Source organism: Pelophylax lessonae, assembly GCF_965119305.1.
Source record: "Pelophylax lessonae genome assembly, chromosome: 5".
NCBI lineage: Eukaryota > Metazoa > Chordata > Amphibia > Anura > Ranidae > Pelophylax > Pelophylax lessonae.
The window spans coordinates 210,518,646-210,543,546 of NC_138772.1; the positions used below are offsets into that span (position 1 = coordinate 210,518,646).

The 24,901-nt window shown below is 39.7% G+C and overlaps 1 protein-coding gene across 2 annotated transcripts in view; it reads left to right on the forward strand.

The window, feature by feature from the left end:
- Nucleotides 1-24,901, forward strand: part of PDE1C (phosphodiesterase 1C) — an 899,304-nt gene that overhangs the window by 691,318 nt on the left and 183,085 nt on the right. For both annotated transcript variants that reach the window (XM_082258063.1, XM_082258064.1), the window contains exon 7: nt 3,365-3,481. In XM_082258063.1, coding sequence (XP_082114189.1) covers nt 3,365-3,481 — 117 coding nt within the window. The remainder of the gene's footprint in view (nt 1-3,364; nt 3,482-24,901) is intronic.

Consider the following 24,901-nt stretch of genomic DNA (forward strand, 5'->3'; position numbering starts at 1 on the left):
GGTTACTATGCAGAGCTGCACCAGATTTTGCACTCTCCAGTTTTAGTCCAGCTCCCCACTCTGTGTGTGCTCAGGAACATAACTACAGTCCATTGGGCCCCATAGCAAAATTATGATGGAGGATCATCCAAAAATACCTTTTTATGACACCTGGCAGTGTCAAATTTGATCATAGAGTACCAGCTTTGTTTACCAAAATAAATGTTCATGGGGCTACCACAGGAACCAATTTAAAATGTTTTTTTTTTTTGTTTTAATTGGTTCCTGTGGTAGGACAAGCCTGATACTCTGAATAAATACTGTGGGCTCCTGGCATAAATACAGTATATTATGACTGAAGTTTTGCAGGCCTGTTCTATAGTTTCCATATTTGATCTTAAAGTATACCTAAAACAAGGTAAAGGTACAGTAGCCAACTTCAGTACATGATTTTTAACTTTAACTTTTTCCAGCTGACGAATCTGTCTTCGGTAGCATAATGGTCTATTTAAGTATAACATGAACTATAGTGGAAGCTGCAGGTGCCTGCCCCTGAATGTTGACTTCAGGGAGTAGTTGAACACTTTATGGTTCTAGCATTATATATATATATATATATATATATATATATATATATATATATATATATATATATATATATTGTGGGGATTTAGCTCGGTGGCGGGTATGCAGGGGTGCGTTTACACAGGGAGGTAGCCGAGAAGTGGTTGCAAACAACAGTTTGGTTTATTCTTGCAATTTTTCTTCACACAAGTGCAAGCGTCAAAACATCTAAATAAAATAAAACACAAAATAAATCCTTGTCACTGTGGGCGGCTACCTTCTCACACACAGGAACCTACCTACGGAGTCTGTCCCCAACCTACTGATCATACAGCAGACTATCAATAGTCCATTTATTATCTCTTCACACAACAAAGGTCCATTGAACATGTCCCTTTTCATCTTCACATAAAACATGTCCCTTTGCTTTCACATAGAAAACATCCATTGGTTTTTCTCTTCACACTCTTCACATAGAAATAGTTCATTTTCTCACCTTGAGAAGTCTTCACACTTTTTACCCTCCTCAGCGCACATCGCTTCAGGAGGTCTTCCCCATGCTCACACAGCTTCAGGGGGCATTCCTTCTCCCATGCCCACACAGCGTCGGGAGGCACACATCTGACTGTCCTCCTATCCCCAGCTTCACACAGCGTCAGGAGGCAGCAATCCATAGACTTCCTTTGGACAAATTATAGAGGCCTTAATTTCCTCATTCTGAACAGCTGAAGTCTGTTCACCGTCCTTAGACAGTTCTGGCTACCTTTGCAGCCGGCACTCTATAGTAATTGGTGAATTTTCTAAACCAGGTGGAAATGTATCTCCTGTCTGTGACTACATCCACAGATTTACCTGACTTCCTGTCACAATATATATAGATAGATAGATAGTCTGAACTTGAGGCAGCAACAGTGGTACTTGGATTCACAGAGGCAGCAACAGTGATACTTAGATTTCTAGTGTACTGCACCCTGGATAAGGCAAAACACATATATTGGTTACCTATTGTTGGAAAGTAATATTTAGTGTTCCTGGATGGTATTACACCTCGAGAATAGACAGCATCACACTGCGTACCTTTGCTGCTCCCCGAGAGAGATAGTATAGTCCCTGTGGAAGGATGCAACTCAGTTTTTAACAGTTTTTTGGATGAATATGTAATACATCTATACCAATGCCTTCTTATATCTCCTGAGGAAGTAGACCAGAGGTCTACAAAATGTGTAGAGGATTCAAGCTCCCCCATCACTCAAGAACATTAATGCATTTATTGTAATCTAATATAATACCGTAATAAAAAATAAAACATTTAGGGTATATGAAATATATCAATTTGTTCTGTGGGATGGAGGGGGGTGAACTACAGGGGAGGTAACACTTTTAGACTAAAGATATGTAAAAAACAAAAAATTCACAATTAGGGATATGTGTTTGTCCCTGGCACCGTGAAAATCCCATGTATGCAAGGTTTTTGCGTGATAGTTTCTTTGTGGTGTAGGTTGTTTAATTGCTCAAAACACTAAACAATCCACATAAAAGATTTATACATTCGGTAATTAACCACCCCCATGCCTGGCCTGTAGTGAAATGACGGCCGAGTCGGAGGACTGTTTTCCTGGGCAGATATCATATGACGTCCTCCAGGTGCACGCCTTGTGCACGCTCTAGGGGCCGTTCAGCAGCACAATCTGTCACCCGCTATGTCTGGTGAGAGATAGATCATTGTACCAGGCCAGCCCAGATACCGTGTGATTGTTGTGACCAATCGCAGTGATCACATGTCAATAGTAGAAATTTACTAAAACTGGCGCACAAATAATCTGGTGCAGCTGTGCATGATAATCAATCAGCCACTAACTTCAGCTTGTTCATTAAAGCTTTGAATATAAACCTAGAAACTGCAGTTACTATGCACAGCTACATCAGATTCTGTGTGCAACAGTTTTAGTAAATCTCCCCCCTTGATTTTCATTCATAGCCATTCATTGTGTACTATTGTGATCTCTGTAATTGGTCACAATGATCACATGGTACAGGGGCCAATCACAGTAAACCTGTACCATAAGATAGCTGTGGCCAATCACAGCTATCACAATAGTACACAATGGCACATGAATGGATGCCTTTCAAAGGAATGTTTGCTTATAACAGTGATCAGATCATCACCGCAATAAGCAATCATAGTGGGAAAAAAATTCTGATCACCTCCCCAAAGCAGTACAGTGTGACCCTGCACTGGTCTGGTCACAGTATGTTAAAAAAAAAAAAAAAACATTAAATAATCAGGAAAAATAAAAAGTTAAAAAAAATTATTTAATTTAGATTTTTTTTATAGTCACCAATTAGTGTCCCTGATCACCGCCATACCAGTCATATGATTACGCTCTATTGCTCTGATTACAGTAAAAGAATAAAAAAAAAAATACCTTGGACTGTCTACTTTCCAAAAAGATGGCAGACTTCAAAAAATGAGATCAGTCAGTACATAAGGGCTGATCAATTTTCAAATATAGTGTCTACAAACAATGGTACACAGTATTACAATTTCACATAGACTAAATTATATACAGTAGGTATAGAAAAGAATCACCCCCTTTAAAATAATCAAGATTTGAAATATTCTGCTTTATCAGATAGCAGTGACCGAGGTGTACGGTATCTTTTACATTATTATAATATATAATATTATTTTTGTTTATACTTTTTAACGTTTTTCATTTGAGTATCTACAAGATTAACAAGAAAGCTTTGATGCAAATACTTTTGTACACCTGTATTTGTACACAGTATGGAGTTTTCACTCAGTGTTTCCTTCTTGCAGAATGTTGACAAGTGGTCCTTTGATGTATTTGCACTAAATGATGCTAGTGGCGATCATGCACTTAAATTCATCTTTTATGAATTACTTACACGTTATGATTTGATCAACCGCTTCAAGGTAAGTAGCTTCACAAGTCGTTTTTTTTTTCTAATTTCACGCTGTGTTTAAATATAAATTAACAATGCGGTCAGAAGATCATTTAGAAATCAGTCTATTTATATTCTATGTGTTTTATATGCATTGCTTTAGATTTTTAATAACTGTTATTAAACATAACTGATCCTTGTTAACTAAGAATTCTTTCCAGGGGTAATCATCTTTTAAAAAGGGGTTATCCACTTTAATCCAAAAGTGTTTTACGTCTTCAGATCTCGCCATACATGAGTATGAGACACATATATACACATCCAGCTTAACAGTGGTTAGGAATACAGCATCACATTTTATGACATGCTTCAGGTGTGACACACCAGCAAGTAAAACCTGGATCTTCATCTTCTCCTTACCCAGTAGGTAAATGCAATCTGTATATTAACATTCTCAGGCACACTTTCGCATGCAGTGAAAACATCAGTCTATACTGCAGCTGTGGGCTAGGTGTCAGTATAACAAAAAGAAACCAGTCAGTGTAATTCACAATCATGTAATCCCCATGATGGTCAATTATTGTGAATGCTAGAAGTGCTAGGATGCTACAAACAAACTTCTCCAGTCAGCAGAGGGCATTGTGTCCCTCTCTATTCCTGTGCATTCGCTGTGCACAGAGAAAGAGGTACACCGCTAAAAATGATTGCAGTAATGATTGCAAATCAAATTAAAAAAATGTTTGTGAAAATAACACAAAAATATTTTTTCACATTTTTACCTATATGTTGGGAGTACAGCTATTGCTATACTTCAAGTTCTCCTAGTGGACTAGTGGACCTTCTAGTCTCAGCTCCAGAAGCTGTAGAGTTCCATGCAGCCATTGTGCCCACCCTCCTCTACTCCTGCTCAATAACGGAGCACTTTGTAGTGTGTGAATCCATTCAACGAATACATTCAGGATACAATAAAATTAGGAGCACAAGATATCCCAGTAATCATATCATGTGTCTCTTTCCATTTCTTTTTGGTTTGGAGATAGTTTTTAGACAAGGATTTAAAGTTGCTTCAGGTTGTTTTTTCAAGTTTTGAGTTCAAACAAATCAAAAAATAGATCATCAAAATCTAAGTCTACCCAGATGTAAAACCCCATCTATGAAAACATGGATTCAAGACTGTGCCAGTACAATTTGGAAGATTCAAAGGGAAAAGACTAATGACAATATTCTATAGTAAAGAATGCATGGTCTTGATGAAGTCAGAAGTTCCCATAACGTTTCAGGTTATGTTTGAATCCTTTCCTGAGTGTCCTTCCTGACTTGGTCTAAGAGAAAAAAAATAACGATCACATTATAGATGGGTACCTTCTAAGGAAGTCACAATGTGGTAAAGAAGAATGAATAATGCAATAGGAAATACAGTCTACACTTATTGTTTACACTGGAAGAGTGTGTGACAACATAGAAGAGTGAATGGGAAACTGGCAGAACATTTTCTACATAGTTGAACAAAACCTTCATAACAAAAATACCAAGAATTTGTTTTTCCTTAAATTTTTCATTTAACATTGAAACCATTAGAATAGATTAAAAATTACATCAACCTGTTACAAATTAAATTAACTTTTTTGTGATATGGTTTACATCTACTTTAAATATGGAAGCATTTTCTCACCAGGATTGCCTCTTCAGAATGTTACAGGCTGTAACATTTGTAATCTAGATACATTTAGAGTCTTAGATGTGCTATCCTTGAGATAACTGGAGAAAGATGAAGTTGGACATACCAGGGCAACGACAGCACCACTCTGGATAATGATTTTTCTTTTAATACAATTGGATTTATGTAGGAGTGCTATGGTATTCTTAAATGTAGTGTCCCCATTCAGCCAGATGAGTCCACCACTCAGGTGTGCTCTCCTGAAAGATTCCCAAAAACATTTTACATGTTTTAAATGTTTGCCTTGTTGCTTGCATTTTGTCAAATCTGAATATTGCAGTTAATTAAGAAAAATTTGTGACTGTGAGGATAGGTAATCATTCTAAGTATATTTCACTGTGACACTGTTTAATGGGAATAAAAGTGTGTTTTCTCCTTTATATCACAAAAAAAAAAAAAAAAAACACGTATACTGATTGGTATATTAGCTTCAGCATCCCTTTATTGATTTGCACAGGATAAACTGTACATTATTTGTCTGCTCTGTGTCTATCTTTATAATAGTGATACATGTTTGACCGTTAATCATTTTCCTCAGTGATAATTGCTATTGTCTGACTTAAAGCGGAGTTCCACCCAAAAGTGGAACTTCCGCTTTAGGGAGTCCTGACCCCCCGACATGCCACATTTGGCATGTCATTTTTTGGGGGGGGAGCGGGTACCTAGTTTTGACAGGTACCCGCTCCCACTACCGCTCGGAGCGCCGCGGCGCCCTGAGCGGAAGTTCTCCTCTCCCCCTCCCTCCCTGCAATCTTCTGGGACACGTCAGAGGTCCCAGAAGATTGCCGGCCAATCACGGCGCGCAGCGCGACTCGCGCATGCGCAGTGGGTACCCGGCTGTGAAGCCGCAAACTGTAACAGCCGGGTGCCCACAGCAGTGATGCCGGCGCCGAGGGAGAGGATCGAGGCTTTCCGGCGGCCGCATCGCTGGACCGTTGGACAGGTGAGTAAATGGCTGGAACTCCGCTTTAACTAATATTGTTGCTAATATTGTCGTACCTTAAAGCAGAACTGAACTAATTGATTTAACAGTTTCAAAAAAAAGTTTTATTCCCAGCATGCCGGGTGTTGCTAACTGCCACATTCGCTTGTGCTTTCAACCAGACTGGTGTCATAACTGATCACATGTGCAGAATTATGGCAGCTGAACATCAAACAGGGGCTAAGATGGCAGTTTCCTTAACTCCCTTAGCGGTCTCCCTGAGCGTGACTCGGGGTGGATTTTTTATGCTAGGATCGGTATCCCCGAGTCACGCTCGGGGTAGATGTGCAGAGCGTGCAGCGGTGTTCCTTACCTTCTCCTGGCGATCCAGCGATGATCTCCCTTGATCGCCAGCCGAGATCCCCGCCACTTGTCCATCGGTCTGATGACTTCCTGGTTCCGTTTCCTGCAGCAGCAATGGTGCATGGGAGCGGAACTGGAAGGGAAATTCAAATGTTGCACAAAACACAAACACATAACATTTATATATATACATATATATATATATATAATATATAACGCATGAATTATAATCTAATCGATAATATAATTTTATTATATAATATAATATAATATAATATAATATATATATATATATATAATAAAATTATATTATTGATTAGATTATAATTCATGCGTTTGTGTTTCAAATTTATCACATCTGGGATGTCTACTAGAGTTTTGTTTTGGTCAGGTTTAAGTCAGTAATAACTAAGAATTGTAGGCCTATAATACATAACGCCAAATTTCCATGCAAAAAATTGTACCACTTTTTTGGTACATAATTCCTGACATAATCATACCACCAGGGAGGTTAACTAAAAAAAGATAGAAAGGTTTAGTTAAGCTTTAGGGCATGTGCTTCATATAATAAATCACCTTGCCGTTTACTTGTCCTATGCCCCTTATGTTTTTTATTAGTGACTTTTCTTTAGGCGCTGTATGCATGATCATTACTATTATAAAGCTTATCTACTGCTCAATGTAAAGATGTGACGTTTGGGAAAAATATAGGGCTTGGATTACAGCTTTTTTGTTTCACTAATTGTATATGAATTAAGGTTTGCCAATTCTTTTAGAGAGAGGGTTAGGGTTTTTTTTTTTTTTTTTGCTTGTTTGTTTCTTCTTTAGCTATTATCTGACAACTAAATGTGAAAGAGATATCAATCGTGCTGGGTGACATTTTCTTTGTAGCGTCAAATTTACATGACAACCAGTACAGATGAGCAAAGCTGCAAGAACAGATCACACAACAGAGATCAGACTTAATTGGATGATGTTTCCAGACATATTTCAAATCTATTCAAATGGCTTCAGAAAAGTTATAATTACACTTTAAGCCTTTCCCAGTTTTTCTTAAATCTTCAGACCAATTATTTCTAATGTTTTCCTTGCTTGGCTGCCTTAAGCCAAAGAGACACAACCCACAGCTCCCAAAAGGCCCTCTGTAGACAAGCAGAATTAAGAAAATGTGAGTCATACAGCAATGCTATAATATGACTGGTTGCAGGGTTTGAATCAGAAAACTGCAGAAAGGGCGAAATGATGGCAAAATCGATGTTTTGCACATACCAAGAATTTGTCATGGGAGTACCAGGTCACATGTAAAGTTCAGAGCCCTCTGGGTCAGTATGGTGGCATGCTGCATACTAGAGAAGTCTGAAAAAGGCATGCTATAGGGAGAAATTCCAATTAAAAGACATGTGCCATGTGGTTGTGCACTGTAAGGGTTAGACCAGGGGTCTTCAAACTATCATGCGTAGTCCTGTCTGTGAATGTCAGAGTTTTACAAAGCCTTATGAGATATGTAGTTCCGCAACAGCTGGAAGGCCGTAGTTTGAGGATCCCTGGGTTAGACTGTGTAATGAAAAGTGTGGAACATACTTGTTTAAATTTAGCCTGACATATGTCCCAACATACATTTGTGGTAACATGTTGTGAATAAACATTGACAGGCTGGCCATCTTTGTTCACTTGAAATATCTCAAAGGTCTTAAAGAGGAAGTAAACCCTCCTCTACAACTTGTACCTATAGGTAAGCCTATGATAAGGCTTACCTATAGGTACTGTAAATATCTCCTAAACATGTACCGTTTAGGAGATATTTACCTTATATGTCGCCAGTGACGTCACTGGCGCATGCGCTCTGAAGGAACGGCCGATCGTGCCGTTCCTTCAGAGCCCCGTGCCGTGACTGTCGGCTCTAGCGCGCGTGCGCGGGAGTGACGTCACCGCGGCTCCGGCCAATCAGATGGCCGGATGCCGCGATCCCGGAAGACGGGCGACTAGACATGTCGCCCGTCATAGAGGTGAGTGAGCGGCACGGCGGGGGCTCGTTCTGAGGTAAGTATTGCATAATGAGCTAATATGCGATGCATACTAGCTCATTATGTCTTTCTTTTGCAGGGTGTAAAAAAAAAAAAAAAACTCAAACGGGTTTACAACCTCTTTAAAGGTCTGGAAAGGTAACAGAGTATGTTCTCACCATTGCAATTTTGTATTATTTTACCATGTTCTAGTTTTTTTACTTTAGTGTCATTACATGTTTTTTTTTTTTGTATTTGGCCCTAACAGACCTTTCTATAAATTATATAATAGATGTGCACTGCTTTATAAACAGGTTGGAAGGTTAGATTTATTGGTGCTATAAAGCTTTACATAAACATCAAGGGTTTTTCAATTATTATCCATGTGTGGTAAATGTTTATCTTACATAACAAAGCTGCAGGTTTGATTTAATGCTCACTTCCTGAACAGTTTATACTAAGTTACTCTGTTGCCTACAGGAGTGAGGAGTAGAAGCCACGTGTAAGCTCCCAGTTGCTAACACAGGGTGGAGGGTGAAGGACTTACACCCTGCTCCCTTTTGACAGCTCTTGATGCCTGAGCTGTCAATTGCCATACACCAAAGCTGTCATGTGGGAGAAATAGGATTAAAGCGGAGTTCCGGCCTCAAATACCTTTTTTAACTAAAAATACCCCTATAATACTAATCCATCGCTCTTTACAGAACCGCTATTCTCATACTTACAAGGTGTACGGTATTGGATTTTAGTCAAAATCTTATTTTTAAAAACGCTGTCTGGGCGCGGCCATCTTAGACGTGGGCATCTGAATCCGCAGTGTAATCTGCTGTGTCCTTCCTGATTCCAGGGAGTGTTCTGGGAGTTCTTCCTGATTCCAGCCTCCTGGGAGTGATGACAAACAGCTCCCAGGATGCAATGCAAAGGCAGAAGTGATGTCGGTGGCCATGGCCACAGAGGGGGGATAAGGAGGAAGTACAATCAAAAATGCCCTGAAAATAAGGTAAGGGACCCCCAAAAAAAATTGAAAATGCCCAATTGCTGATTAGCATAGCGAGCACTCCAGGATCACTAAAGTTGCAAAATAGGCCGGAACTCCGCTTTAAGTCATATTCTCAGTGGTTCCTCCCACTGACCCCCCTACATTACCACTATGTCTTTTAGTGACTTAGTGGTCAGGGGGATAAACCACCAAGCACAGCAGGGGAACACAAGAGATTGACACTCATGAAAGTGTTGGCTTTTCTGAAGAAACTTTTGGGGGGCTATTCCTCTTCATCAAAGTGGTGTTCAACAGAGTGGGAGAGGTAAGAATTTACTCTGTTCTTTACAGTTTCTTTATTTTACGTTTACTTTTTCTGAGCGAATCTACTTCCGCTTTACCTTTACTCTGTCTTCAGTATGCCCTTTAGGAGTTGTTTAGCACGATATAGACTGTACAGTATATACAGAAAATTGTAAACTGAAACAGTAGGGCTTTTTAAGTGGCAAAAAAACTTTCGCACAATATAAAATCAATTTAATTTATTATACAATGATGTCACAGTAAAATATATCATAAAAATAGTAGTCATATCCACTTGATTTAGTAATACACATAATATGAACCCATTGTTGAATCAAAATTACAGGTGTCTCCACATGTTACTAAACATGCAGTGGCTTCAACATGTTTCGCAGATAGCTTAATCAGGAAGGCACACTACCTGGACACATGCATTGGTCCAAAATGGTATTTTGGACACCCCATCAGATACCCACAGAAAGGATCCTCCTACAAAATATACAGTTTAAATGTTATGCTGTAGACTATGTAGGAGAGATGCACATATTCATTCCTTCCATAAGCATCAGCTAGAGCAGGTGCATCCATGAGCACTCGCTGAGGCTCATAGACAGCGCTCATGGACACCTATGCTGACATACAACAATAGAAAATACACACTTTGGATGGAGGATTTAATTTATTGCCCTCTTGTGGTTGTTTTGACTTAATGGTTTTAAAGTATATGTAAACCCTCACTTTGTAAAACAACCCATTCAGTTTAAAATAGAAATAAAAGGCAAAACATGTGTGTGTGTATATATATATATATATATATATATATATATATATATATATATATATATATATATATAAAATAAAAACATTATAAACACATTTCCCCCTTTTTGTAAGTGATCACATCACCTCTGTTCTCAGCTGCATAAAAGCGCTAGGGGATGAGAAACAGCAGTACACTGAACTTCCCAGTTAAAGGCTGTGCAGGTGGGGTGGGTTAGCACAAGCCTGATCATTGCAGGAAAGCACACTGAGTTTCCAGCATACCTAAAGAACTGATCACAGTGTGTTCTACTGCTTAGTGTGGTCAGTTTTTAATAGGAGAGCAGAGGGACTCACAGGAACACCAGGGATGTCACACAGAGGAAGCAATACAAAGCGAACAGGGTACTTTTTCATACATGTACATGGTACAGCAGACACATATCAGGAATATGAAATATTGTGTTTACGAAAGCATTAGCACTAGTACCTTCTATTCCTCCAATCCACATTCTGGCCCCTCTCTGGTGGATCCAAGCAGTGTATTTGTGAGGGGACACTTTCTGTGGGGATCTGATGGGATGTCCAAGATCCCATTATGGACAGATGTGTGTCTTGTTAATGTGCCTTCCTGAAGAAGCTATCTACATAACATGTTGAAGCCAGTACATTTTTAGTAACATATGGAGACACCTGTAACTGTGTATTAATAATGAAGTGTATATGACTACTATTTTAACTATATCATTTACTGTGACATCATTGTATAATAAAGTAAATTGATTTTGCATGGTGTGATATAGCTTATTTTGGTACCTAAAATGTCCCACAATTCCAGTTTACAATTTGCATGCTTTGTATAGCAGGTTTGGTGCCAATTGTGGTTCTTCCTCTGTTTCATCCTTTGTATATGTACAGAAAGTTGTAAATAATAAATCATTTGAATATATATATATATTAGGACAAACTACTTTGAAAATGATTTAAATTTGTGCCTCATGATGTTTAGCTAGTATGAGGGCATTCCCCACCTCCTTGTACCCAGTGAACTGACAAGCATTACTTGATATACAGAGATTAAACAAATCCCCCTACATAAGTTGTAGCTGTGTAGCTGCAGCCATTTATTCTGCATTTCATTCTGAAAGCACACAGAAGAAAGGATTTTTCCTTAGTTCTAGAGGTAGGGGGCGGGCTTCTGAAGTCCTAACACAGCCGTCACACAGAGTCCTAATTGGAAGGAATCCAACGCACTATTCCCAAGGCACACATTCCTGTAAAAGTGGTTGTATGTATAAGTGGGTGCTGAAGTGACCACCAGCTGGAACCATGAACAATCAGAGCAAAGAATGTCACCAGCACACCATGAGTCTCCAAAATTGGGTCCAAAGCTTTATTCAGCGATCATATCGTTATAGCAAACAGCAACGTTTCAGAGCCACACAGGACCCCTTCATCAGGCATGTGACATGTCTGTAACAATGAAGTAAAGCTTTAGACACAATTTCGGAGACTCATGGTGTGCTGGCAACATTTCTCACTTTAATTGAAAGGAAGGGACACACACCCCTTCACACAGTACAGAAAACAAGCACAGGTGCAGATAACAGTCAACTGTGCTTGATGTTGGGAAAGGCTGCCAGAACAGAATCATGCTGATAACAGAGAGGAACCAGGCAGCAGAGAGAAATAACACTCAGTGCTTTGGAAAAAGACACATACTTTTTTCATATTTTATATCTGAGGTTAAAAACCACTTTTAAGATTTCTCAAATATTTTTTAGCATCCTGAAAAATGTCTGTCAATAAAAAGCCTTTGAAACGGTTGTAAACCTCAGATGTGAAATATGAACAAAGCATATCCCTCTATAGTGTGTACTCTAAAGAGCACTAAGTGTCTTTTCTGTCTGCTGCTTCGCTTCTCTGCCATCAGCAGGAGTCATTTTTGGCAAGTGTTCCTGACACCAAGAGAAAAAAGGTGACAGGGGAGGGATCTTCAGCATACAGCTTGTGATTGACAGCTTCAGCTCTGTTCCTGTGTGCTGTGTGAAGGGGGTGTGCCCCTTCTCTCTAATCAGCTGTCAGAGCTCTCTTCATTGAGCTCTTCAGAGTGTAACTTCAGCTCTCTGTCCCCTGTTTTTTGAATGCTCAGACAAGCGTTATAAATTCTGGACTTTGAATGGCTGGAGAGAAGAGAAGACTACAGATAAACAGGTACAACTTATGTAGGGGTCTTTGTTTCATCTCTGTGTATCACCTAAGCCAGTCACTTCACTTGGTATATGTAAGGATTTTAAACTACTTTAAAAGTGTAAAAAGTTTTTTGTTATGATGGTTGGAGAATGATAAAGTAATAAAAAGTTAGAAATATTAGAAATAGACAGAACCTATATACTTGCTGTTTAAAATATGATACATAGGTATAATAAAAAACACAATAAATATGTATACATAGAAAGTACCGGTATTTAAAAGCCAAGCATTACTAAAGTAACAGAGCAACCAGACATTAAGAAGCAGTGAAAATGGGTATTTAGGTTCTCAGTGTAAATGCTAATAAAATAACTTAAACAGTAAAGATTTTATGCGGATCAGGAGAGAAGTAGAAGCTATAGGGCTTCCCTCATAATATATACTGTATAATAATAATAATAATAATAATAATAATCTATGTGATGATGGCAACCCTTAATTCTGCACATATTTAATATGTGTACAATACAATAGGGGATCCTGTGAACAACTATGCTTAAAAGACTGCAGCTTTCACTAATCACTCCCCTAACACTGAGTTTGAAAAACTAAATATAATCATTCTAAAAAGTGCTGCGCAGTGTGCTAAAAGGTGTACATGAAATTGTGATCTAAGTGAGATGTATAAATATTATATAAATAAAATAATTACTAAATCATAGATGGAACAAAAATATATTAAACAATGCAAATTCGTGTGATGAGTGCTTAATCGCTAAAGCATACTGCATATAAAAACAATTGTGAAGGGTTCCTTCCAAAAGATTCCCCCTGAGGAAGGCACGTAGTCCCTTGTGTCATCACGCTTAGGGGAGGAGCCAGGCGAGTGTCGGTGATCAGAGGCTTACCACAGCAGCTCAAACGATGCATCGGATCGTACAGAAACAGGTGCATGCTCGGCCATCCGTCATCCGATGCCATTTTAACATACTCTGCATGAATAGATTTATACATCTCACTTAGTTCACAATTTCATGTACACCTTTTAGAACACTGCACAGCACTTTTATTATATATTATGTGTAGTTAGGAATGCAATAATCTATTTGTTTGTACTAATATTATATTTTGTTTGTTTCATGGATACAGACTAACTAGATTGTAAGCTCTGTGAGTAGGTTGTGAAAGAAGCTATTGGCAAATCTAAAAGTTTTATATAGTTATTTTTTGCACTGTTTGTTTTTTCTTTTGTATGAAGCTGAATTGCTTGCAAGAGGTAATACCTTTTACTGGATCAAAAGCAATAATTGCACGGATGCAGTTGCACATATGGTTTGCAGGCATTTATTACTTGTGGTTCTGATAACCTGTGTGCAACCTCATTTGTGCATTTTGTTTCATTAAAAGGCATCACATTTTGCAAATAATTTGGTCTCAAGCATCTACATCATCTCTACATTGTACTTACTGGATGCTGTAGACTATAGAGGAGAGATGCACATGTCCATTCCTTCATTTGACTAGAAGAAATTCTGATCAACCACCTTCTTCCAGTCTCCGTCTCTGAAAACCTGAATTACTTAATTGAGGCTATCTGTGTAGCCTGCTCTTATGACCCGGCTACCCATGTAACCCTTTTACAGTAGTTCAGATCAGAACCCTGGACAGCGCAACTCTCATCACCAGCAGTCTCTTACAGGAATGTGTGGGGATACAGCAATACAGTTAGGTCTTTAATGCCACTTAAACCAGTGATCTCCAACCAATGCTTTTTTGAACCAGCTAGAGTTTTCAGATCACTTGGAATTTGCTTACTGCAGCCTCCCAGTAGTGATGTCACGAACATAAAATTCGCCGTTTGCGAACGGCGAACGCGAACATCGGCGAATGTTCGCGAACCGGCGAACATTGCGAACCGCCATAGACTTTAATAGGCAGGCGAATTTTAAAACCCACAGGGACTCTTTCTGGCCACAATATTGATGGAAAAGTTGTTTCAAGGGGACAAACACCTGGACTGTGGCATGCCGGAGGGGGATCCATGGCAAAACTCCCATGGAAAATTACGTAGTTGACGCAGAGTCGGGTTTTATTCCATAAAGGGCATAAATCACCTAACATTCCTAAATTGTTTGGAATAATGTGCTTTAAAACATCCAATGTGTGTATACGATCAGGTATGATGTTGTATCGATCAGGTAGTGTAAGGGTTACGCCCGCTTCACAGTGACAGACCAAACTCCCCGTTTAACACACCGCAAACAACCGCAAACAGACCAAAATGGGACAGGAACTGGGCTTTAAGGGTTAGGGTTAGGTTTAGTGTTAGGGGCTAGGGTTAGGGTTACGGTGAGATACTTAGGGTTAGAGTTAGTAACCCTACCCCTACGCCTCTAACCCTAACCGTCTAACCCTAAGCACTAAAAATAACCCTAACCCTAGCCCTAGCCCTAACCCTAGCCCTAACCCTAATTCTAATTTTTTTCTGGTTCTGGACATGCTACAGAGCTGAAACTTCACAGGTACACTTTTTAGACCACACAAAAAAAAGTTCTTAAAAATTGTAATTTTTTGTTAGAGAGCCAATTATTGGAAAAATTATTAAAAAAAATAAAAATAAAAAATGTCTTTGGATTTAGCATCTGGGGGGTCTAAAAAGTGTACCTGTGAAGTTTCAGCTCTGTAGCATGTCCGGAACCAGAATTAGGGTTAGGGCTAGGCTTAGGGCTAGGGTTAGGGTTAGGGCTAGGGTTAGGGTTAGGGTTAGGGTTATTTTTATGGCTAGGCTTAGAGGGTTAGGGTTAAGGTTAGAGGGCTAGGGTTATGGTTAGAGGGTTAGGGTTAGGTTTAGTGTTAGGGGCTAGGGTTAGGGTTACAGTGAGATACTTAGGGTTAGAGTTAGTAGCCCTACCCCTCTAACTCTAACCCTCTAACCCTAAGCACTAAAAATAACCCTAACCTTAGCCCTGACCCTAACCCTAGTCCTAACCCTAACCCTAACCCTAGCCCTAACCCTAATTCTATTTTTTTTCTGGTTCTGGACATGCTACAGAGCTGAAACTTCACAGGTTTTTTTTTAAGTTTTCCAATAATTGGCTCTCTATCAAAAAATGACAATTTTTAAGAACTTTTTTTGTGTGATTTAGTGTCTAGGGGGTCTAAAAAGTGTACCTGTGAAGTTTCAGCTCTGTAGCATGTCCAGAACCAGAAAAAAAAGATAATTTTTCAGTAGAGCAGGGATGGTGGGAACCCCTTTTACACCTATATGATCTTTTTTTCTGGTTCTGGACATGCTACAGAGCTGAAACTTCACAGGTTTTTTTTAAATTTTTCCAATAATTGTCTCTCTATCAAAAATGACAATTTTTAAGAACTTTTTTGTGTGATTTAGTGTCTAGGGGGTCTAAAAAGTGTACCTGTGAAAAGTGTACCTGTGAAGTTTCAGCTCTGTAGCATGTCCAGAACCAGAAAAAAAGATCATTTTTCAGTAGAGCAGGGATGGTGGTAACCCCTTTTACACCTATATGATCTTTTTTTTCTGGTTCTGGACATGCTACAGAGCTGAAACTTCACAGGTACGCTTTTTAGACCCCCCCAGACACTAATCCAAAAAAAGTCATGCCTGCCACCGTATATATCAGTGGTGGGTGGGCAGTGGCACTGCAGTGGGCACAGTACACTCTGTGGACCTGACAGTCACTGGCACCCAGGCAACTGCAATTATAAAAAAAATATATATATTTTTACTTTGCAAGCTGCTGTGCCACCATATATATATATCAGTGGTGGGTGGGCACGCAGTGGCACTACAGTGGGCACAGTACACTCTGTGGACCTGACAGTCACTGGCAGCCCAGGCAACTGCAATAATAAAAAATATATATTTTTTCAATTTGCAACAAGATGCTGTGCCACCGTATATATATCAGTGGTGGGCAGTGCACTGCAGTGGGTACAGTGCACTCTGTGGACCTGACACAGCACTCACTGCAATTATGACAGAGGAAAAAAAAAATATTTTTTAAAATGCAAGGTACTGTGCCTGTGCCACCCAAAATGAGTGTGGTGTGCACACAGTACAGTCTGTGGTGGGTCTGTGGCCTCTCACACACAGCGGGCAGGCAACTGCAGTGTACAATATATATATATATATATATATATATATATATATATATATATATATATAAATACTCAATTACCAGCCCTTAAAAGGGCTTTTGGGGACACTAGATATATATATATATATATATATATATATATATATATATATATATATATATATATATATATATATATATATATATAAAAAGAAAAAACTCAATTACAAGCCCTTAAAAGGGCTTTTGGGGACACTGGATATATATATATATATATATATATATATATATAAAAATTACACAAATACCAGCCCTTAGAAGGGCTTTTTGGGGTGCTGTCAGGATGCTGTCCTTACAGCAGTAGTGGACCAGGAACACTGACTAGCAAGACCAGGAACACTGACTAACAACTGTCCCTAGCTATTAACAGCAGCAGCAGCAACACTCTCCCTGCTCTCACTAACACACTGCTTCAGAATGATCTAAGATGGATGCTGCCCTTGCTTATTTATAGGAGGTGGGAGGGTGTGGGAGGGAGGTATGCTGATTGGCTGGAAATGTGCCTGCTGACTGTGAAGTTCAGGGTCAAAGTTTGCCTCAATGATGTATTATAGGGGGCGGACCGAACATCGCATATGTTCGCCCGCAGCGGCGAACGCGAACATGCTAAGTTCGCCGGGAACTGTCCGCCGGCGAACAGTTCGGTACATCTCTACCTCCCAGTAGGTGCTCAATTCTTGTCTTTTTACATCCCTGCTGCATTATACACTTGTACACATACAGTATGAAACCAAGCAGGAGTGATATCATTCATTTAATTTGTATTAAAACATTTAACATTTTATTTCAACTGCATATAATTATGCTTAGTGTAGTTCACCACCGCTTGGTATTTTCAAAAAAATGGCTTCAGAAAAGACAAAGGTTGGGGAACTCTGGTTTAAAGATGTTTCATGACAATACACTGTTATTCTGGATAAATAGCTAGCCCACAAATGGTACTTGTTTAATTTTCTTGTACAATTTTCTGTTAGATTTACCAAAAACCATATAATATGAGGTCAAAACTAAACAACACTTTCAATTGTATTCAATTTGGCAGGCCTTTGTATTACATAGTTAAAGGTTAATCTAAAGAAAATTGTACAGAAAATGATTTTAAAAAATTGTATAATGTATAGCCAGCCTTAAGAAAGTCTAACTGAATAATGATATCTTTTTAAAGATTTATATTTTATAACTTGTCAACTTCCTTTAGCTGATGCTCATTCTTTTGCTCAGACTGCTTTCCTTCTCATTTATTTGTATATCATTCAATTTCCACTATACAGTATTTGTGTTATGCAATAAGTGTGAATGTGAAAAATATGTGAAAACTGATTTGATAAGGAACGATAATTGTTTTTTTATCAATTTAAAGGCTAAGTTCAGCTTTTTTTTTTCTAAAATCCACCAATGTACCAATATATCATCAACGTACCTTGCGCAAAACTTTAATGTATCTTATTTGAACAAAATGTTTTCTTTGATTTTGAAAACAACGCCTACCTCATCAATGGCTATATTTTGCAGATCACTTCAGAAACTCCCTGGTATACATATAGAGACAGGCCAGCCAGTAAGACACAGGAAGGAGTTTACCAGCTGACCCCATTAGCACACCTTCACCCATCAACTAAGTTTCACAGCACCCACAGCATCTCTCCATGCATGCATTTGCCTGGCTTCCCCAACTTCCTTTCAGGCGGGCTTAGGGTGCATGCTAAATTCCCTGGGGCCACAGGCAGCCCACAGGGCACCCCTGATGTAGTGCAAGAGTCTGCCTGATGGGATACAGAGGGATTGGATTGGTGGTGTGTCCTCTTAGTATATGGTTTTGGTTATTCTAAAAGAAGATTTTGCAGATATTGTACAATCTGATTGTAAATGGTATAACCAGATGTATACACCTAAAATTAGCTAGTTGTGCCTTCAGTGTCATTAATTGTTACCAGCACACCAAACACAGGAGCAAACACACATTTTGCCACATAAAATAACAGGTGACAAATGCAGTAAAAAAACCTTGCAAAAATGTCCCATGAGCAACTTTGAAAGGTTATTGAAATCACGGCCTATTGAAATCAACGGGCTACCCTATGTGTGTCACTGGAAAAACAAGCCAAAAAACACTCCCACTACTCTAAGGTGTGAATGTGGCCTGAAAGAGGAATTGACACGTGTGCACAAGAACAATGAAGCTCCATTCAGATCTGTGTAGTTCCAAATGCATGGCAAACCATCCAGAAAATGCACGCTTCACCATGCTTTTCAGAAATGCTGCATATATGCATCATGCTTGGGTTGTCTTTTATGTTTAAAGGCTCCCCAAGTGCAGCAGACGCACCAAAACTGCAGTAACACACCACCCCAAAAAAAAGTCCTGGAGCTTCTCTGGGGTGATTGTCAAGTGTAGGGCATCCCATTCAAGTGAATGGGCTGGCCTATGCGTAAAAAGTGAAAATGCTAAAAAAAAAACAAAACAAACGCATGTAGGAATGTGAGTTTTCACTACGTGGAGAGTGAGGCGTGACAACTGAGTGTTTCTGTCCTCTCCCTCCTATGTACTTGTATAACGATGGCCATACACTATGCAATCTTATTGTACAATCTCTTTTTAATTTCCTTTAGATTTACCAGAACTTTGGAATAGAGGACACACCTGGCCAATCCAATTAATCTGTATCAAATCAGACAGGCCCTGGTACTACATAGCTAATGGGAGATCTAAAGGGGATTGTACAATTAGATTGTATAGGGCAGTGATGGAGAACCTTGACACCCCAGATGTTTTGTAACTACATTTCCCATAATGCTCAACTACACTGCAGAGTGCATTACTATCGTGGGAAATGTAGTTCCAGAGTAGGTGGAAGGTAGTATTGCAATGAGGGTGGTGTGGTCCAGAGTGGTGAATACCCCCTATTACGCCCTCTTGTGTGATGCAACAAGGAAGTGAAGGCTTCTGGGAGATGACCTACAGGAAGTGAATGTTGATACAAGCTACAGGAAGTGATGTAATCTGAAAATCTGTTCAAAAATAGAAAAAACTGAGAAGATTCTAAATATCCTGTGGACAAGGTAAGTGAGAGAAAAACATATTGGGATAGCTGGGCCAGAAAAGCTATTAGAAAATGCTTCTATTTATTATATGTAGCACTACTCCCTTGGGAGCTGCTCATTACGGATTCCCATGGGTTACCCATAGCAACAACTTGACAATCTAGCATATTCAAAGTGCTTGGCTCAGTCAGTCTAGGGGTTTTGGTTTTTTTGTTGTTTTATTTGAGAACTTGGATAGGAGAACGGGTGAGTGGGATACTCCAACTGTATAAACTATGCACATTTGCTGGGACTTCCATATAACGCTGAGTGTGGCAAGGCCTCTGCTTCACCTTGCCACTTTAGTGAAGAAGAAATACTGAACTGTACTGCACTGTGAATCACTCTTCAAGGTCTTACTTGGCACCCCCTTTGTCCCTACTCTTCAGGGCTCTGAAACTGGCACCCCCTTTACTATGACACTCTGCGTGAGCTGGCCCCTTTATCCTCTGACTTCACTGGAGTGGTCTCCCTTCCTGGGCAGACCCTTTGGCAAGTCCCCTGGTACTCATGGACACTCTTTTTCCCGGAAGACTCTGCCAGCAGCTCCACTGTCAGCTGTACAGGATACTCTGCGACTCAGCTCCACACCTGGTTCACTAGGCCGACTGTCCAAGACCACCTTCCTCATGCAGTAGGAGGAGAGACAAGCCGTCAGCCTCCTCCTGGGACTCTTTTTCCCATCAAAGACGCCCTGTCACATGTCACCCCGGCTTTTATGAGCAATCCCAGGGTGCACTGCAAGAGTGCCCTCCCACTGGGACTCCCACAAAAGCCAATGTGTCACTGGTCAGGTTTCCTCCACTGTCCAACAGGCTCCCCTATTGGATGTAGGGACACTCCCTCAGACCCAGTAAATCCCATCTGGGAACATGCCACAGGCAACCTAATAGATCAAGCTCCCCTGATAGGCAGATGGAGAATACAATGCTTTGAACCTAGCACCTAACTAGGAGGGTGCTAGATATAAAAAGTGAAAATCTGCCTGAAAAGGTGAACTTATCCTTTAAAGAAATGTATTGTACAATTAACTATACAGAAACTGTTACATATTATGAAAAATGATGCCTGGACAGTGTTCATAAAAAAACAACGTAAAGCGATATCTTGCATATGAACTAAACAATCTTTATACATTTACCTGTATTATTATTTAAAATAAATATATAAATGCATTGCAGTGATGAATGTAAAATTATTCTAATATTAAAAAAAAAAAAACCTATGCAAGTATTTAGACATCTGAGGCCCCCAGTCCCAGATTATTTATATATCATTATGTATTTGGTAACTGACAGCAGTCATTTACTTCTCAGGCTCTCAAGTTCTGAGCAGTAGGGAGCAATGAACATATTACTTGAAAATCCAATTCGCCTTACAAGCATGCAATTCAAAGCACCCTTTGACATACTTTGCGATTAGGTCACTCCTTTGTTTCAATTCATTCAAAGATTGAGAGATGAGAGAACTTTCAATAATCCTCCCACCCTCCCCCATTTGAAGCATTCACATAAGTACAATCCACACTGAATTCCAAGCCACCTAATTTGGTTCACTCATCTTAAGCGAAGAGCAAACCAAATGCAGTTGAATGGAAAATAAGGTTACTGAAAGAAATTACTTTGGTATCATTTTGCTTTGAGTTGCACTGAGATGTGATCTCTGCATTAAAATGAAAGAGGGTTGACATAGCACTTGTACAGCCACACAAGGGTCTACTTTCTTCACAATTTGTTGATTAGGTTGGATCTGATCCCAGTTTTATCTCTCCTTTGCCAAAAAAGCTCCTTTTCTAAACTTTCTGTGCAAAAGTGAAAGCAGCACAAGGCATCCTGCATGTTGCTATGACTGTCTCCCATACATCAATAGCCAAGTGGAGTCGGCATACAGCAGCCCTTTAACTTCCACTCCAGTAGACGTTTTATTTATTCTAAGCTGCAGTTTTTCTCTTCACCATTTCATGTAATATTCATCCTGGTATCTAACATGATTAGGTGTCATAGGATGGGGAATGCTAAAAAAAGAATATACCTCCAATTCTCCAATCAAATCATGTAATCATCTTATCATTAAAGGATAAGTTCACCATTGGGAACATGTTATATGTTCCACCTGACTTTAGGGTGGAACGTGTGACATGTTCCCAGTGTTGCAGCCGCTGCCTGCTGCCCGCTGCCCACCCTCCCTGTTGCAGCAGCATAGGGAGAAGTCCCCCATACTAGCTGTCACTGTTTGAAAACAGCGTAGTCATGTGGGACTCCATCCACATGGGCACGTCATTCTGTGTCTGAATGAACTACAAGTCCCAACATCCTTAGGGGCTGTCAGCTTGTAGTTATCAATGAACTACCACAGTGCTGTGGTAGTTCATTGAGTTTTCCTGTCAGGGAGTATCAGCTTACCAATAGGGGAAGTATGGGCAAGCAGATACACTGACAGTGTGCAGAAGACCTGCATGGTCTCAGTGACCCGCTGATCGCTGGTGCAATGCTTTTTAGGCTCCTTCAACAAAAAATAATAATTGCACATTTTTTAACCTGCAAAAAATGTGCATTTATTATTTTTTTTTAAAAAGTGAACTTAACTTTTAAACGTTATTTTAGCTTTTTAAATATAAAAATGTTTTCTGTCCTTTAAGAAGTTAATGTCCATGATGAAATTGAAGAGATGTCACTTTATATGTATTCAGAGTGCACAATGTAAACTTACAAAGCTCAATTTGTCTCTTTAAAATGTTTGTTCCTGTATTACGTTGTCAAAGTTTAACAAGAATCCAGCCCGTCCAAGACTGTCAAAGTTCCAATAGCAAAATGCCCTAGAATTTCTTTTCAAATTCATTCAGTTATTGTTATCTGTCACATACCTTATGTCCTGTTCCCTATTTTGGAGCTTGAGATAATGAAGGTCGCCTCTTGCACAATTCCCGTCCAAGCACCCTTGGTAGTGGAAACAGGGATTGCTAGGGCAGTGAAAGGGCGCCGGTGCCAGAAAGCTGGAGAAGTGAACTTGTGATCGGAGGTACAGAGATCCACATAGTGTTAATGAGGAGGTGAAGACTCAGCTCCTTGCACAGAAAGAATAAGCTGCAAGGGCTGAGGCAGTGATGATAATGGGTGGTTTTAACTACCCTTAAATTGCCTGGAGTAATGGCACTGCTGGAACAGTTAAAGGGCAAAAATATATAAACCTATTACAAGACCATTTTATGTTACAGTTCATAGAGACCCCCAACTAGAAATGATGCTCTGCTGGACCTGGACCTCAAACCAAGCAGAGCTTTTACTAATGTTCATATAAAAAACATCTGGGCAGCAGATTTCACATATTGTTAGCTGTAAAACAACAAGCACATACTGGAAAGATAAAAACATTTAACTTTATTAGAGCTAATTTTCCAGGGCTGAGGGTGGCTCTCCAAGACTTAGACTGGGAGGGAATATTGCCATCAATGAACACAGAGCAGAAATGGGAATTCTTCAAAATGAACATACGTAAACACACTGCAAAATATATCCCCATAGGCAAGAAGTTTTAATGGCTAAAATTAAAACCAATGTGGCTTACGACCAAAGTTAAAAAAGCTATAGAGAATAAGAAAAAAGTTTTTTAAAAAATATAAAAATGAAAGAATACAATCCACATTTAAATGTTACAAAGAATCTAACAGACCATGTATAAAGGAAATCAGTTGCTATAGCAGTAGCGGGGCTAATACTGACCAGCAGGATAGGTACAGAGGCAGTAACCCTGGCGGATGATGGGGGGCTCATTTGAGGTGTGGAGTCTAAGTACTAACCAGTGTTCACCAGAGCTCCTGATCATAGAGATGGATTTTGCTGTGTGTTAGTACTATGTTGCAGTCCTCAGGATCGTCTCACCAGGAGGTGAGACAGGCCTGGGTCCAGAAGCGACTAGGCAGGTAAGAATTAAACAAAGCAAAGGTCAATAACGAGTAGTTGCAGGTTGGGATCAGGCTGAAGCGTATTGGAGGAACAAAGCAAGGGTCAATATAAAGTGGTAGCACTACAGGGAGGGTGAAAGCGAGATACTGGCTGAAAAGAACACAATAATCTGGCAAACAGGAAATGCAGAGACATGGCTTAAATCATCAAATTCATGGGAGGTGCCATGAGTTCAAGGTTCAGCAGAAGTCAAGGCACAAGGTAGGGTTGTCCAATGAATCAGACAAGTGCTGTCCAGCATTTTAGCGAGAAGAGTCATTGCCAGACACAGCCGTCATCTCCTGACATAGATTTGAAACAAGCATAATTGGCAAGGGAAATCCAAAAAGAAGCATCAAGTGTAGCTAAATCAGCAGGTTTTCAGAAATACAGGACACAGGGACCAGAGCTGTAGACAATCAAGCAATGATGCTAGACAGATCTCAAGTTTAAATAGAGCCCTGGGCACCAGAATCTGAGGATGTGCCCATGTGCAACGTGGTATAGGCACCATGAATGTCCTTACACGTCTTGATAAACACTTATGTTCAAAAGTATATGCATGTCCCTGGTCACACATGAAAATGAGCACAGCTGGCATGAGGTTCCAGACATCATCTATGTCACCATCTAAAGTTAACCCCTTCCTGCCCAGCCCCAGCTTTCCTCCTTCAGATATTTGGCAATCAACATCCATTATCCATGGATTGAGAGGTCATTTGGATGAAGGGAGACTCTATTCCACTGACTCAGGAGACAAAACTGTAATCTCCTTGTATGCTACTGGGTCCATGGTACTGCTGGAATGCATGCTTTAAGAATATCTAAAAAGCTCATGCCTTGGTGCACTGAAATCGAGGCTGAGGCAATCATCTCCCTGGATTTGGAGCAAACACATTTGATCTTGTACTGGGAAAGGCAAATTCTGTAACATACTGTTTCGAAGGATATTCCCAAGTAAATAATGCTCTGTGATGGAACAAGCTGCCTCTTTACGATGTTTACCATCCAGCTGAATTATATCAATGTCCTT